The 18,084-nt window shown below is 38.2% G+C and overlaps 1 protein-coding gene across 2 annotated transcripts in view; it reads left to right on the forward strand.

Annotated features, from left to right (window-relative positions):
* Nucleotides 1-18,084, forward strand: part of MIPEP (mitochondrial intermediate peptidase) — a 73,664-nt gene that overhangs the window by 14,421 nt on the left and 41,159 nt on the right. For both annotated transcript variants that reach the window (XM_064505004.1, XM_026108801.2), the window contains exons 7-10: nt 1,442-1,598; nt 2,008-2,056; nt 2,712-2,772; nt 3,441-3,493. In XM_064505004.1, coding sequence (XP_064361074.1) covers nt 1,442-1,598; nt 2,008-2,056; nt 2,712-2,772; nt 3,441-3,493 — 320 coding nt within the window. The remainder of the gene's footprint in view (nt 1-1,441; nt 1,599-2,007; nt 2,057-2,711; nt 2,773-3,440; nt 3,494-18,084) is intronic.

Below are 18,084 nucleotides of genomic sequence, written 5' to 3' on the forward strand. Positions count from 1 at the left end.
AGTCAGATATTTGGAGAAGCTCTTAGGTTGGAAGGGACCTCTGCAGGTCATCTAGTCCAACCTCTTGCTTAAAGCATGGTCAGCTAGGTCAGGTTGCTCAGGGCTATGTCCAGTCGAGTTTTGAACAGTTCTAAGGTTGGCAATTCCACAGCCTCTCTGGGCAACCTGTGCCAGTGTTTGACCATCTTCACTATGATTTTTTTTTCCTTGATACTGAATTGGAATTTCCCATCTTCTGGCGTGTGTCTATTGCATCTTATCTATTTGGTGTGAACCTTCAAGAAGAGCCTGGTTGCATTCTCTCCATGTCCTACCACTAAGTAGCTGAAGATTAAGATATCCCCTTAGCCTTTTCTTCTTAAGGCTGGACAAACCCAGCTTTCTCAGCTTCCATTCTGTGTCACATGCTTCAGCCCCCAAAATCTTGGTAGCCTTACACTGGGCTTACCAAGCCCTTTTCCCCAAGTGTCTCACAAGTGCTGAGTAGAAGGGAATTATAACTTCCATGGACCAGTTGACTATACTGTAGTTAAAAGAGCTCAATATGCTGTTGGCCTTTGCTGTGAAGACACACTTCTGAATCTTATTCAAGGAAGGGAGATGGATATCTGTATCTCACTTACTATATTTGCATTTTTTATTTTAAAGCCCATTTGCAGAGAACAGGTAGGAAATGATGATGAATTTTTATTATAAACGCAGGACCTGCATTCCTATTGAGGATATGATTCAAGAGGGAAGCTTATTGCAAAGAATACAAATTTAAGTTGTTGCCTGATTTCTTAAGCCTATTCAGTGTGTAAAAAATAAAGGTTGTCTTCAATTGGTTGTGAAATACCAAAAAGCATTTTCCCAAGGCTTCTGAGCTTTGGGGTGATCTTGTTGAGAGTTACAGAAAGGATCAGAAATAGGGCAAAGAAGCTGATTGTCCATTGACAGACAGGCAGACTAAAGCTCACTGCTTTAAAAGGGGGAGGGCTTTTCTGTCCCTCGCCTTCCCCTCCACTGTGTCTGGCTCTGGTTTTAATCAGATTTTTCCATGAGCCAGTTTAACTGACATGCAGAGAACAATTTGATTTTCTTTTGGGTTTATTTTTGGAAGTTTTAGAAAGTTAAAGCAACTCTAGAGTGGTCTGAGAAGTGCAGATGTTGGCACAAGGAGAGTGGCAGGTAGCAGAGAGAGGGACTGCAGACAATAGGAGGGAATAGGACCCTCTGGGCAGTCTGGAATGGTTAGGTTATCTCACTGCATTTCCTCATTCCCTTTGTAATGGAAAAGAGAGTGGTAATTGGCAGTCAGTCATCATTATTAAAAAAGTTTTAGGCCTTTTCTTAACAATATCAGTGAAATACAGCTGTAATGTGAGATCCTTTATTGCTTCACTTGTTTCCTTTGTGAGTTATGCTGTAGTAATGTCACCTTTTTATTTTTTCATATTAGGTGCGAGAAGCTGCTTACAAGATTTTTCTTTACTCAAATGCTGAGCAGTTGAGATGTTTAGAAGAACTGCTTGCTAGTCGAAACAGTCTGGCACAGTTGGTTGGATATAACACCTTTGCCCACAGGGCTCTTCAAGGAACAATGGCCAAAAATCCAGGTAGGAGATGTGTGTGATAGGATATGCTGAGATATGAAATGCGCTGTGTTAGGCACGAAGGTAAAAAGCTGTTAGTCTGTTTTGCTAAGTTTACAGGATGTGGTTCTTCTGGTGAAATAACTTATTTCAGTTATGTTTTGCTAAATGAAATGGCAGTACTAGCTGAGTAGGGACCAGGCTCTTTTATCCAGAATCCATGTTCACTCCTTACATTATGAAGTTGCTATTATCCCAGCATCTAGCAAAGTAAATGTGGTACTTGCATATTCTCTCGAATGATGGCACAGTGGTCAACAGAGTAGTTAAAATCTCTTGTTCTAAGAAATCTTCTTTTGTTTCAGATGTTTTGATGTAAACTAACACCTTTTGAAGGAAGGAATCACTTTTTTTTCTTTCATTTTATTTCTAGAGACAGTAACACAGTTTCTGGAGAAGCTTTCTGACCAATTGTCTCAAAGGTATGTCTTTTTCACTAAATAATTTTTCTAATCACACTTTTATTTCAAGAACAGAGAGACTCATGCACTAATAAGTCAGTACTCCATACTATATGCTGTGATGGAAAGCAGAAGTAAAAAGTAAGACTTTATCTGAGTTTTGAGAGGATCTATCAGCCAAGAATAAATTCTGTGGCTATGAGCAGAGAACACGTGAGACTGAATGCAACAAGTGATGTGCTAAGAAAAGCAGGCAACAGGAAACAGGGAGACCAAGTTTAAGTTCTGAAGTTCTGATGCACCTTGCCTGGTCTTCTCCCGTGTGTGTACTTCCATATATTTTACATCTGTGAACAAATTGCTCTGTTTGTCCTGCTTGCTTCCCTTAATTCCACACAGCACAAAGAGTTTCATCACTGTATATGGTTGGGTGTATTGTAAGAAAGAAAATGCTTTGGAAGTTCATGACCGATGTAAGGGAGGCTTGATTTGAAGGCATCTGAATGAGAGAAGCAGAAAGGAAAATGCTTTTCCTGTAGTATATGGGCCTGTAATTTCACCGAGTTCAAACTATCTCTGATGATAGATATTTTCTTATAACAGAGCATTCTCACATACTGTACTCCATTGCTCAAAAAACTTTAATGAACACTTTCATCATAAAAATATTTTGCAGAACGCAAAAAGATTTTGAAATGATGACAAAGATGAAAATGAAGCTTAACCCCCAAAATTCAGTAAGTTAAGTTTTGATGTGTGGTTTTCTGGCTTTTTTTTTTATATATAGTGTAAGTTAATGATATTCTACATGAAAAATAACTCAATTTTAGTATACAACATACAGCATAATTACAGAGAGAAACTTTCCATCTTCTGGCTTCAAATGCTTTTTGATTTCTTAACTCCTATTAGTATTAAAATGAAACATTGAGTGGGCGATAGCTGTTCGTTTATACAAAGTGATACTGTACTAGCCAAAACTTAAAGTGGTGAAAGTGAATGTTACTTTGTTTTGAATTATTTAATGGCTTATTGAAAAATAAGGGCTGTACTTTAGAGTAGGTGCATGTCCAGTTCGTATGCCATCTTGTATACCTCCTAATTTTGTTTTTAACTATGTTTATCTTTTTATTTTAATTATGTGTATTTCTTGAAATCTGATACGCAGTCCCATATGTATTCGAATAGGAAATGCCATCTTCAAACAAACATTAAAACAGAGGATTCAAATTGTGGCATATGATGCTATTTCCAATGATGATGTATTTAGCACTGAATGTTTCTCATTATGTTTTAAAGTTCTGTGGCTTGTAGAAACTACAAAAATATGCAAAGGAAACAAAACGTTTGCTTTGGGTTCATTTGCTGTCTGTTATTGTAGTTATAAAATAGAATTCTCTTTCAGAAATTGATGCCGTGGGATCACCCTTACTACAGCGGTGTCCTGCGAGCTGAGAGGTAAGCTCCTTATGTTTATGATTGTGATGTAAATGAGTGTCTTTATTTCATCTCTTACAATAAGGATAATGAAAGTCATCAATGTAAACGGGTTTTCCTTCTTTGAAGATGTACTTCAATGTGAAAAAAATAAAGAATATCTGGAGGGGCAGTTGTCTGTAACATTTCTTAGTGGCTCCTCTGTTGTTTTACACTGAAATACTGGCCCTCTTTGAAGATATGAGAGGATGAAATAGTTTCAGAACAGCTACAAAATCTTCATTCTATTTTTGCTTTTAGCTCTTAGCTGAACTGCAGTAATATTTAGAAATAAATTCTGGTCACTGAATACAATCCAGCTCCTCTTCATATTACTGTATGTTGCCTCTTACTGAACTTTCATTCCCTGCCATAAACTCGAAATAGAAACTTCTTGAGTAGATTTTCACTGTTTCACTGGGTGGAATACATTCTTATCTGTCCTGCAAAGGCTGGGGGGTAGATCTACAACACAGACTTCAATAGTGCTCAAGAATTTTGTACAGAATGAGATATCAACTGTGAAAGTCATGAGCCCTGCATGTTGCCTTTATTAGATCAGCAGTGGTGACCTTTTTGATTTGCATTGTAAAAGATACTTTAAAATTGTGTTTCTCTCACAAGGAGGGGGGGAATCTTGCCTTCACTGCAGATGTGTAGTTTTTTGTTTTTTAAACAAACTTAGACTGGAAGTGTCTGATTAAAGAAGTTTACTCTTGATCAGAAATGTGTAATAGTATAAACATGGCATTATGGAAGCAGTGCCAGCCGTTGGCCTGGCTGTTTCACTGCTTTCTTGTACATTGACACTGAGACAATGGTTTTATAAGCAGCAGCTCTAATGTTGGATTTCTTTTAAGACACTGCCTGCTTGGGTAGCAGTCGATCTATGTATGTGCAACACCATTCATGTCCTGGGTGCATAGAACTTGCTGGGCAGTGGAGCTCGAGGGATGTTCAGCTGCTGGCTTTGCTCACAGTAGTCAGTCAGGAACATGGAGCACTCCACAGTATATGCATAGATTACTACTTTATGATGTGGCATGAGAGTGGCCGCTTTTGCTTTAAATTGGACAGGTGGCAAACTATTTCTGTGAACATAAAAACAAAATAGTGGTTATACTGGAGAAGGTTCAAGGCCTACCTAGCTCCAAATCCCATCTTAGCAATGGCAAATAGCAATCTCTGGAAGAATGTTGTGATACTTGTTCAAAATACTGTCCTAACTTTTTTATCTCCTAATTTTTTTCATTAAAGCACCTGTTTTTAATAATTCTTGAATCTCTCTCTAGATTCTACTGGAATGCTAAAGTTAAGACTGTGTTAATAAAAGTTAGAAGGAATATGTACATGTGTGCATTTCCTATAGTGTCTGCTTTTCCTGATTACAGAAATAGTATGTCCCATAAAGGTTAGGTCTTTAAGTGTAAAAGGCTCAGTGCTTGTTTTTCTTCCTGGGAGGAGTATCGTTTTATTACCCTTCTTATATCTTCTGATGAAGATGATCATATAGTAAATGAGTTGTGGATGATCACGAATAGATTATTCTGCTCGTTTTGGCATTGGGAAGAAAAATACCTCCTTTCCTCATGTGGTTTTGTAAAAGACAGTAAAGTTATTTTAAGAGCAGCATGGTAGTGCTCATGAGGTACTACTTGGTAAATGTGGCTCTATACTTGTGACTTTCATATTTGTACTTACTTTTGTTTACCCACACCCTTTCTTTAATGCCCCAAGAAAGTTATGATATCCTCAGTTAAATTTTTTTTAACTAGAAGATGAGAACCATATGTGTCACATAGCTTTATAGTGCTAGGAGTTTGGCTTTTGGCTATTTGTTTTTATTATCTCTTTCTAATTGAGCAAATTGTAATGTAATATAAAATTATTTCTCTGAGGAGAAGTGATGTCATTTTCTCTAGGAGGGGTTGCTGAAAAAATCTTTTATAATTTCAGATTTCTTGTATCATGTTTTATTTAAATTTTATAAAAATTATAAACTAAGTATATTTAATTATAAAGTTTATTTTCTTGTAACATGGAATGACAAAATAGGTTTCCGAACAAGACTTGTTTCCCTGTCATCTCTCATCTGAGGACAGGCTGAGAGAGCTGGTACTGTTTAACCTGGAGAAGAGAAGACTGAGAGGGGATCTAATCAATGCATATAAATATCTGAAGGGAGGGTGTAAAGAGGATGGGGCCAGACTCTTTTCAGTAGTGCCCAGTGACAGCATGAGGGGCAGTGGGCAGAAACAGAAACACAGGAAGCTCCATCTGAACATAAGGAATAATTTTTTTCCTGTGAGGGTGACTGAGCACTGGAAGAGGTTGCCTAGAGAGGCTGTGGAGTCTCCATCCCTGGAGATACTCAAAAGCTGTCTGGACAGGGTGCTGGGCAACGTACTCTAGGTGCATGTAGATGATCTCTAAAGGTTCCTTCCTTCCAACCTCTATGGTTCTGTGGTTCTGTGACCTGTGGAGATCATCTAGTCCAACCACCCTGCTCAAGCAGGATCAGCCAGAGTAGGTTGGCCAGGACCACGTCCAGTCAAGTTTTGAATATCTCCAAGGATGGGGGAGACTGCAACCTCTCTGGGCAACCTGTTGCCAGCATTTGACCACCCCCAAAATAAAAAAAGGCTTTTTTTTCTTTTCTTTACCTGGAATTTCCTTTATTTCAGCTTGTTCCCCTTGCCTCTTGTCCTGTCACTGGGCACCACTGAAAAGAGTCTGGCTCCATCATTTTTACTATTTCCCACCTCCCCTGGTCTTTATAGACATTGGCAAGATCCCCCCTGAGCCTTCTCTTCTCCAGGTTAAACACACCCAGCTCTCTCAGCCTCTCCTCGCATGTCAGATGCTGCAGTCTCTTAATCATCTTCATGGCCCTTCGTTGGACTTGCTCCAGTGTGTCCCTGTCTTTCTTGCCCAGGACTGGACACAGCACTCCAGATGTGGCCTCTCCAGGGCTGGGCAAAGGGGAAGGTTCTTCTCCCTCAACCTGATGGCAGTGCTCTTCCTGTTGCAGCTCGGGATAGTTGGCCTTGTTGGCCACAAGGGCACATTGCTGGCTCACATTGTTTGTTGTCCACCAGGACTGCCTTTTTCTTTTTTTTTTCTGCTGATTCCTTCAGTCTAGTTCATGTTGCTTTTTTAATGTTGTTAGATTTGATTATGAATACTGCATCCATATTGCTGTGTAGGAGAGGAACAGGGATTTGGCCTGGTATTAGACTGCTGGTCATCTGCAATGCTTACTTGTTAACTTGCTCCTGACACTTTTCAGGACTCTGCGCCTAAGAAAGTCCTTCAGGACATCCTCCTAGGCACAGTTTTGGAAGTAGCATGCACCAGGGACTAACACCAGTAGTCTGTATGAGGCGATATCATGGAAACACCACTGACCTGCAGCACAGCCCTTGTTATTTCAGGCTTTTGGAACTGAAAAAACTGACCGGGAAAAAAAAATTGGTGCTGTCTTGGGACATGGAGCACACGTAGGGCAATGTATGGTGTAGGTGGCCACTGCCACTGCCAACACATGTTGCTTGTCTTCAGGGCTGGAGAATGGTCTCTGAACAGTTTCTGTTGAGCAGCGTAGAATGTAGTTGACTTGCTTGGGATGGTTACCTGTTACCTGCACTAGTTCAGTCCTGCATATCCCTAAGTTTTGTGTGAAAAAATGCTTCTGTGAATGAATAACCAGGAGAAAATGTTAGTGAGGAAAATAGCTATCCTGAGGCTCCTTAAAAGTCAAAAAAAGGTTCCATTTAAAGGTTTCAGCACACACAGAATTGCTTAAATCTTTTTACTCTTTCCATATTTGTGCCTTACTACTCACAGCATGTCAGTGAGGAACTTGGTTTTTATCTTGTCCTTTTGAAAATGTAAGCAAGCATTAGACAAAGTCATCCTGGTCTGATTTTTTACTTCTTCCTTTGTTCTCCAGATTTTGATCACCTGCATTGATTTGTTTCAAACCGAACTGAACCTCATGACTTATTCTGTAAAATTACATCTTCCCAAACTTCTTTTATTTAATGTGTTTATTCTATATATATATAGAATATATATATAGGACAGTATCAAGGCAACAAGCTTTTGTTAGATACCTCAGAATTAGTTTTAAGAGATGGATATTATATTCTGAAAAATACAGAACGTTCACACCTGTTTGGACTATTGAATTCTAAGGACATTTGCTGTCAAATCAGTTGTCTGTTTTCACTGTTTCCACAGCTATTACTGCACATTAGTGCTGTTTTATGGGTTGAACAGCAGGAGGAGCTCCAGATTCAATTCGCAGAGTATGTTTTTTCTTTCTATAAACTCATCCACAATAATTTTCTTTCTGTCAGCTTTCAGCAAGTCTTTTCCCTGGAAACTTGATCGCACTTCAAAAACAGAAGTCTCCTATTGATGGTAGGAGGATAGTCTACTTCAAAAAAAAGTTTTTTAAATTATATTAAATAGCCTCTCTGGCTTTAAACCCACATTTATGAAAGCTTAATGTTTTTGTAGCTATAGTTTAAGTGGCAGAGAAAATAGATATCAGTATAAATGTACACTTTACAGAAACCAGAGAAAAAAAGTCTGAAATGCATGGTAGTAGTATCTTTATAAGAAGATAGAGTAATTAGGAGAACCTCAAGAATTTTGGCAGGCTATGGGTAATAAAACAGTGAATGCTCGAACATGCTTCAGCCTCTAACAAGTAAGAAGATGTCTAATATGTATAGTATAAAAACAATAATACTGCTGAGTTTTAGTGCAGGCAATTACCATAATATTAATTAAATCCCAGTACTTTGAGTGCTGCTGCAGATATAAATAATTCTCAAGACCCTGATTCTGCAAAGATGTAATAGCTTTGCTCAACTCTTCTGGATCATTAAAAAAAGAATGCTAGAAAAGAGCTTGGGAGGTCAACTATTTGTCTTGAAGGTGGGATTGACTATACCTAAACCACTTCTGACAGAGGCATATAATTGTCCTTAAGAACTGTCAGTGATGAGGTAGCCTAGCTGGTGTTGACTCCTGTTTTCCTAACCTTTGTTGCTCATGAGGCTGGGCTGACTTCACTGGCTATAACTCACTGTTGGCACTTTTGCCAAACTGTCAAAGATTTTATCCATGTGGTGACTGGGATATGCTTGCAGGCCATTGCACTCTGTGCTGGTCAGTCTCTTTGGGACTGCAGAAATAAATGAAACTGGCCTTGGGGATGGGCAAATCAATGGAAAATATGCCTTTTTCCTGCTATATAGAAGAAAGAAGCCACCACAGCAACTGTAGGCATTTTGGATCCTGGGCAGAAATTAGGGAATAATTCATCCTCTTTCTTGTGGATAGGCTGTAGATAGGCTTCTGGCTTTGATGGGAGAAACAGGACTTTAGTTTTTTTGGAGGGATAGGGACAATATCAAGATACCTCTGGCTCTGGGGATATTTTAAAGACAAATATGCTAAAAGCGGCAACTAATATTGAGGTGTGCAAGTTACCTGTAAACAAATCAGTTTACAGCTGTTTTTTGTTAAATTATTTTTGGCTTGGGGAAGAACATTTGCTGTTGAGAAGACCATGTGGAAAAATGGTCCAGACCTTTTGTGGAATATGTGAGAAAAATGTCACTTCTGTTCAAATTGAAAACTGAAATGGAAAAATACTGCAAGATTTAAAAAGAGCCAGGAAATCTTCCAACCAAGATGCTCATAGAGAAGGAAAATATCCTATAGCTATCTGTTTATAAGCAAGGAGAGGCATACCTCCTACTAATCAACTAATATAGTTTGAAAAAAAGCCCATTTAACTTAGCAGTCACTAAGCTAGTGGACTAAGTTTATTGGAGGAACACCTAAAAGTTACTGAAAGGGATTGCTATATTTCTGGAGAGAGAATGGTTATCTAACAAATACAAGCTGTGCTTGTGAGAAAGACTTGAGTCTTTTTAAAGTAATCAGACCTGTGCTTGTGCTGTTTACTGTAGAAGATACTATTAGTTGGTGGTTTATATAAAATGTTTTCAACTACCACAGTAATGCAATTTCACAAATAATTTGTTACCTTTTTCCTTCCTACTGTTGCTCAGTACTTAGTTTAGTATTTTTTGTTCTTAAGAGTTGAAAGTGTTAATGTAGAACAGCCAAAGCATAACATATGTGAAAAACATTGTAACAAGTCTTAAAATCAGTAAGTATTCTTTCCTGGTTTTTAGATATTTTGCTTGCTTGATGAGTAGTTCAAAGTAGAACTTAAGTTTCCAGAATCATCTGTTTATTAAAAAAAATTGAGTAAAGATTAAAAAAATTGTTGATTTGAAAAAAAAAGTTAAATCTAAAAGTCACATAAAGCATTGATAGCAAACCAATCATCTGAATTACTCCTGGCCCTCCTCCAAAAAATTCTATGAAGTACAATTAAGAAAAAGAAAAAAGGAATGTAAGAAACAGGTGCCAGTTTATGCCTAATGAGAGTACAAAGGCTTTTTATTATTACTATTATTATTTTTAAGAAGTCCAGAGTCTTCTATAAATCATGGTTAAGAGTCTCCCTTCAGATAAAGACTTAAATTTCATAGCTTGGCATGTAATGAAAATTGGAAAGGGTTTTCCTCGTCTTGATCTCTTCAAGTTAACCTGAGGGGTTCATCTCACTTTTATCTTCCACTAATGAGTTTTTTTTCAAGTTTCTTTGAAAGTTTTGAGAGAATCTGTTTTATTACATATAGTTAATAGAGGTGTTCTGTATTTTTATGGATGTCTACAGGAAAATAATTTTCCTCAAAAAAGAACTGAGATTATCAGGGAATACACTGAATAGCCACCAATAAGAATTCTTGCCAAGCAGCTAATTTGCAATTGTTAAGAGTCGGAATGCTCATGCTTTAAAGAACAGTGATACTCACTCAAATATCACTAATGTCCAAGTTTATCAAAAGCATTCTTAATAGAATAGATGAAAGTCATGCTACACAAAACAGTCTTAGTTTCTTTCCAAATGTACAGCTTAAATGAAAGTGATTTTAGAAGTCTGCATTTTATTTAGACTCGGTGAAGTCATACAAGCTTAGAAATAATTATTTATAATGACATACTACATCTTTGTTCTTCACAGGGACACAGCCTTTTTGTTTGAAGCCTGCTGTTCTTGAAGAATAACCAAACCTCATCGTGTCAGTTAACTTCTTTTTTTAAATTGGTTTGCCTACATGACTTCTTCTAAAAATAGTGCCGAACTGCATACTGTAGAAGTAAGGTGTCTGGATTTTTTAACCTTGTTTATCCTTTAATATAACACAGGAATTTACATAAAAGAAACTACCATTTTCTTTGGTATTTTTACTTTCTTTAGGAGAATACTGAGATTTTTCTTTGTGAAGTTTCTGGATTCACGTTCTGACATAAATACAAAAATTTTCACTTTCTTGTGGAATTTGTTATAAATACAAATGCTTTGGCTCTTGAAATCAGACAGACAGAGTGAATAGCATATTGGAATATGTTTTAAGACATAATGAAAGTAAACCAAACTTCTTTTGTTCATTTTTTTGATTCTTTGTCATTCAGAGTTTTGGGAATTATGAGCATACTCTGTTGTGTTGTGAAATTCTGCAAGAACAACACAATAATTTAAGGTTCGTTATTGCCATAAAAGGGACTACTTTTAACCCTTGGATTTTTTTTTAAACTCAAAGTTAAAAACTGAAAGTTTGGCATAGAGAAAAATATTCTTTTCTTCAGTAATGAAGACTTTGTATAGTTGTTGATGGTGTTTCTCATTTGTTCGGAGGGAGATTTAAATACTTGTGTCCTTTATTTTTTACATAAATCAAACATGATATTTTCCTACATCTAAAGTAATAGCAATCAATTTTTTAATACGCAATCCTGTAAAAATGCCTTCTTGATTTCAGGAAGTCCTGTTTTAGACTAATAATTGTGTTTTCTGGTGGGTTCTGTAATGAATAGAAAACTTGTTTTTTTCCTTCTTCCTGCTCTTCTAAAAGGGCATTCAGCTCATTCAAGTTCTACATAAGGACTTAAGAAAAAAATAAATGCTCAGGTTTTAGGGTGGTTCAGAAAACTTCTTCCAGCACTGTAGGTTCCAAAAATCAATCAATACCTGAATTTTTGGTGCCTCAGAGTGCATAGAAGAAAGCTTCCATGGTCAGAAGTCTTTTCGACTGGGGATGTATGTATCTGCTAAGTTCTGTTGTGATTCATCATACCACTGTTGTTCTGTCTCCTTTGCCTTTGTTTTCAAAGGCATCTTTTCACAGAAAAGGCTCTGACCTTCATCCTCATGGGGTTTGGGTATGTAACATGCAGCCCAGTGAGGGAAGCTGAAGTTCCAGAGAGGAGCAAGAGCTCAGACATGCCTGAGCTTAAGGCTTCTGCTACCTAGCCCTAGCTGGCACCTTCCTAAACATGCAAGTTGCATTATACTGGCATCTGCCTTTCCCTAGTGACATAGGAATCCTGGGTGCTTATTTTAAGCACTCCGAATAACCTTGCTGGGTCCAAGAGCTCACATGTTAGGTGATGTGGCATCCAAACAGGATGTCTGATTCTTACCTTTGCTTGCTTGGTGATCTGCTTCCTTTCTCTTCCTTGCTTAGGAAGTACAGTAACTGTGTTTCCATGTATTTGCTAGTTTTAGCCCCAACTGTAAAATGTTCTGCTAGTGATTTTAGTAAGCCATATGCACCATGCTCCCTACTGAATTCTGCCTGTCTTCTCCGCTGGTGTAAACAAGCTGCAAATTACAGCATACAAGAAAACACAAGGCAGTTCACTGTAGTTTTGTTGCCAAATGGAGCTCGAATTGTTTGCTGGTTTCCAACACAGATTTTAGCTGTCTGTCTCTAGAACATTGATCTTTTTTGCTAGTAGCAGTAACCCTTAGCAGAAACTTAACTGGTAGCAAAATGCCTGTTAGTGTAGTTCAGTTTTGGTCCTGATAACTTCCTTTCTGATTTCTTTTCCCAAAAATACTTGAATGCATTTCCTGTTGGAGATAAAAATTGTAGCTTGGCTAAATAAATATAGAGGCAGCTTGCCAAAGAGTGACCAGAAAGAATGTGTTTTTATTAAAGCATCTGCTTCTTGCAGTTTTATTCAGAATTTACATTAACTACTTGTTCTATGTAGAAGGAACAAAACTAGACAACTGAGGCCACAGCTGATAACACTTTGAATATTTTTCATGAAGTGATTCTCAGAGTGGTTGCTACTTTAACATCTAGTATAAAAAGATGTTCAGTAGGGTCATCAACAGGTATTAATATGTAGATTATGAAAATAGCTTTGCTCTGACAGGTGAATAGTTGTTGGGCAATCTAAGCTGAAATACTTCAGTAACTGTTCCATCTTATGTAGGGTCTTGCACTGTGTCAGTGTACAGTAATTCATTACCTTACTTTTTGTTCTTTTATCCTCTCAATCGAGAAATATGTGCAGTGGAATGCCTCGTTTTGGTAGAGTTTCTTTGGGAGGCTTTTGTGTGCATTTTCAGAAACACTTGTTTTCACATATGAAACAAAATGATCAAAGACATGCCATATACCCGAGATAGAACATGGTGAACTTTGTGTTTCCTCTTTAGCTTCAGGAGAAATTCATTTTACGGTCTTGGATCAGTCCTCAAAAAGGCTCTGCATTCTACACAGACCAGCTCTATCTTTGTTACAGAGCATTTTAAAGTGCTAAAAGAGTGTATTGAAATAAGTCTTCATCATGGAGTTTTATGTGTTCTTTAGAAAACCTGGCCTGGGTCACAGAGCATTTTGAAGATAAGACCTGAGACTCTTGAGCTGGATTAGAAATTTCATTCAAAGCCATTAAAGGGAAGAGAAGTCTGGCTTGCTATCACAATCTCAATCGCCATTGCTGCCAAGAAGTTGTGCTACAGTGTTCTAGATTAGCAGGAATGTAAACACTGCAAAGTTGTGCCTGGGATATGGTGTGCTCTTGCAGGCTCGCTAAGGTGATGGTGCTTTGAATCACTGAGGTTGGCTAATTGTTAGCAAACGTGTTTTTTCCTGTCGTCTGGAAATGCTGACGTTGCTCATGGCTGTACTATATGAATGCCTGGAATCAAGAAAGGATCTTCAATAAGAGAGCATGTAGTGTGTCCACAAACTTTTCCAAATACTTTTCTGCCCACACCCTCCAGCCAAACTTCAGTTTTGCAGAAGTTTGAGAAAGATTGTAGAGTTTTCTGTTTTGTTCATTGAGTATTCTTTCTTGGAAGGATTCAAGTCTTTTAAATTAATTTCTTCCCTTTTCCCCATTGTCCTCCAAAATTATTTAGTGCTACACTGTTCATTCTGCAGTCAGTAGCATTAAATCTTGAAGGCAGGGGCTCAGAAGAGAGTAAGTCAAATACTTACTCTTGCCACTGAAAGGCGAGATCATCTATTAATGCCACTATAATTATTCTGGGAACTGAATTTCTGGTTATATGATATCAGTTACAGATAGCTGAGGTTTTGGCTAATTTCTGTTCCTAAATAAGCTCAAAGAAAAAGTTTTCCTGGAATCAATGCAAGTTTGGGGTCAGGCTTTCTTCAATTATAGCTGGTCTTACTCGATTGAGCAAGAGAGATTTCATATATGAGGCAGAACCAAATTCGTAAATTGTGGATTAAAACTCTGTTTCAGTGTCTGGAAGGATTACTGGTTGGTGGGTACAGACTGGTTTTGGAGATGGATTTTGAAGAGATAATATCCACTTCCTGGAGCAGTAGTATTTTTTCAGCACCCCTTACTCATTTTAAAGTATGTTAGCAATTATTATTGTCTTATTCTAAAAAATCCATTACAGTACAGTATTTTTATCCACTTTCTTCCTAACTCCTGACATTTCAATGGCAAACAAACAAACAAACAAAAAAGCTTTGGATGCCAGATAACGTGAGGTATAATACTAGCCACTGACTGCTGTCAAGATTGTCCAAAAGTAATTTAAATATCAGAGTGGTGTCGTAAGACACTAGTGCTATTTGAGGATTTTTCAGCATCCTCATCTTTGATCTTTGTTAACACACTGATGTATTAGGCAAGGCAGAAGTAGAGAAATAAGTGGGGTCAGAACCAGAAAGAATTTTTTTGTGTTCTATATCTAAAATGTTGTTTCTCTAAACCTTTTGGCAATTTTGGTGGCAAGAGGGATATTAATATATATCTTCTATTAGATGTGGGAGAGGTTTAATCCTGACAAGGTTCTACCAGCTGTGACGGACATTAACTCTGTGTTGGTATTATTAAGGTGTTTTTTAACCAGGGCCTCATTATACTCAGAATGATAGATTGTGACATCCCAAACATTAGCTGGTGCAGGGGACTGTTTCTCCTGGGACGTCTGCCTCAGGCCAGTGTAGACTGTTCTGTTACAGATATTTTCATCTGTTACAGCTATTTTCATGTGTGGGTGGATAAGCATCCCACTTTTCCAAAAGGCAGAACTATTACATACGGATTCTTCTCCCAGATTGGATAGTTACAGTTCATTATAAAATATTTACAACAAAGCCTTCTCCCCATCCTCTTCATAATGGGGTAGGTTCACTGGGAGAATTCACACCTTAAGGAGTGCTGCGAATGAGGAAAAAAGCGACGTTTACTTGTGTCTCTATAATTCAGCCATTCTCTCCTGTGAAGAAATGCCACTACTTCCTCCTGCTAGCATGTATCTGCTTTTGTGTATCAGCAAAAATGTCTTTAACAGAAACAAAGTGAAACATAAAGTAGTCTGAGTCCTTTCCTCCCTCCCCCAGCAAACACAGGTTAATCCAGTATTTCAGTTGGGTGTGGGAATCCTTTGCAGTTAGGATGAAACATACTGTTTGTCTCTGATATAGCTGAAATATCTCGCATTGCAGTTATGCAGTCTTAGTCATAGGCTCCATGTCACCTCTCAGAAAATTCTGAGCAGTCTGGTTTCTCTTGATATTGCAGTGCTCTCTTGATTTTTCTTGCTTCCTGTGTAAATGTGGCTTTATTTCATGAAGTCTTTCCAAGGGTGCTGTTAGTGATTTTCTTACCATATTCATGCCATATTTTCCTGCTCTGGCAGCTGAAATCACTGGTAGAAGTTACGTGTTTTAATTTGCTGGAACTGTGAAAATCTGATGGTTTGCTGTGTCTGTGAGCTGTTGGCGGAGTTGCGGTTTGCTTTACTCAAGTGCACATTCATAGAAGTGTACCATATGGTATCCTTCTCACCGTATCTAATACAGTCAGCTCTCTTCTCCCAGCTGATAGGGAGGAAGTGGCAGGAGAGAGGGGGCTGGAATATTTTAAATGGTGGAAACCCTGGATGATATGGGATGTTTGGGGGAGGAGGATATGAAGATATCAGATGGGCTTTGCCTGGAGTCAGCCCAGTTCCATCTGGGTTGATTAAACCAGGCCTTACAGAGAGCCCTTGTGGAACCACTTGAGCACATCCCTGTTGCTTCCCTGGTTCTGGAGGGTGCTTTAGCTTGCAAGTGTAGTATTGCACAGATGCAGAGCCAGACCTGGCCTTGGGCTGCACCTGAATTAATAAACCCTTGTGGATCCCCAAACAAGGTATAGCGAAGTTTGAGTCGCTCTGTGGGAACCAGTGTGGGACCAGCAGGACTGAGAAAGAGGCAGAACTAACAAATCTTGGTCATCTGAATTGGATCTGTGGAGATCCAGCTCTAGAGTATCATTATCATATTATCATATCACAATTTCATCCTTAATTTAATTTGAAATAGATATTGTAATTTTTTATATGAGGAGAGTCATATTTCCCGCCTTGGAGGTGTGTGCACGGAGAAATCCTGCTTCATGTTACAGTAATCTTTTATTGAGATAGTATTTCTATAGTGAGCTTTTAATTTATGGTCAGTCCTTAGTAACAGAAGCAATTATTTGAATTACAAATGGGAGACTCAGCCTGGTATTCATAGTAGCATGTGGGATAGTAATTTAAGTTTTTAAAATAATGTGGCAAAATCAGTCATAAACTGTTATGGAGGTTGTTACAATGACTTGCCACTGGAAGATGGGTTTTTCTTTTTTTCTTTTATTAAAAGAATAATTTTAACAGACCTTGCAGTCTGTAAGCAGGGAAAGCGTCGAAGTGGAATCAATTTGAGAAGCAGGAGAACAGGACTGAAGCACTTAGTGGTGGTTTTAAGTTTTTGCAGAAATTTTCTGAACAGAAGAGGGTGATGCTGTAAATACTCAGGTTTATCTACTACAGCTTGCGACACTGCACTGCTGAAGGAGCTGCAGCTCCTGGGAATTACTGACTTAAAGATCTCAGGATATTCAGCACGTACACTGTAATTCTGTACTTCTGGGGGCTCTGTGTGTAAAGAGACACCGGTGTCTTTTGTACTCAAAAATTTCTATGGCTTATTACAGGAAAATTAACTCCTGTATTCTTCTTTCTTTAAGAGACTTGCTTCCAGTCTTTTTACCTAATGTAATCTAAAATGACTTTTAGCATGTTTAGTTTTGTTCTTCTGGTGTAGAGACTCTTTTTGGGTAAGGAAGAAAATGAGTTTTATTGCAGTGTGCAGAGTGTGAATTTGAGTGTTGCTATGCATCTTCAAAAATAATGCCAGTAATGTCAGTATGGTAGAGTCAGGATGTGGTTTGTTTTCTGTGTTCTGGTATAATGAAAAATAGAATGAAGTACATCAACTTCTAGCTTCTTGCATTTGTGGTGTGAAAATATGCAAGATCCTGTAACTGAACATACCTGAAGTTTTCAACAAATGTTGCCATAGTAGTTGCAAAAGGCTGCTAGAGCATACATTAGAGATAAGATAAAGGATGGTAGAAAAATAAAGCAAAATACAATGAAATGTTCAAGAACAGGTGCAGTGGCTTAGAGAACTAATCCTACCCTGCTGTGCATCACAATTTAGTGAAGTTGTGTAGTGAATTGTAACTGCACTTGCAAGCATTGCATTGCCAAAATGCAAGATCCCAAGAGGACTTAGTTTTTAGGCCTTTTCTTTTGTGTGCAGGGCTGGGAAGGAAGGAAGGATAGGGAAGTAAATGGGTAGGGACTAGCTGACTCTTTCACAGCTTGTCTCCAGCTATGCCTTTTGATCACAGGCCTTAAAATAGTGGGGTTGTAATGTTCAATGTTCAGCCATTGTAGTTTAGCTGATGCATGTTTAAAGTTCAGTGACTAGTTACTGTGCTATTAAGAAGGAAAGCACAAGAGCATGAAGGAGGAAACGAGAATAGGAGGGACTGTGATCCTCCAGAATTAAGAGAACAGTTTTATGCTGACCCCCCCCCCCCCCCCCCCCCAAATGGTATAAGTAACTTAACACTGCTTTTTGGAGTTTGTATGTGAATTGAGAGAGCAGGTACTTTTTTTCATTTGGGGTGCATGCACACATACAAGCAGGTTATACTTCTGGTTTTGCTACAGTCTCCACCTGTATGGCCACGGCCAGCTTGGGTAAGTGCAGGCTTTCCAGAGCATTCATCTGTTTGGTACACTTGCAGTTTGTTTCCTTTCTTGGGAAGTTTGAGCCTGAGTAAAGGCTGCATACAGATCTGAATTACTTTTG

The sequence above is a fragment of the Dromaius novaehollandiae genome, chromosome 1, assembly GCF_036370855.1.
Source record: "Dromaius novaehollandiae isolate bDroNov1 chromosome 1, bDroNov1.hap1, whole genome shotgun sequence".
Classification (NCBI taxonomy): domain Eukaryota; kingdom Metazoa; phylum Chordata; class Aves; order Casuariiformes; family Dromaiidae; genus Dromaius; species Dromaius novaehollandiae.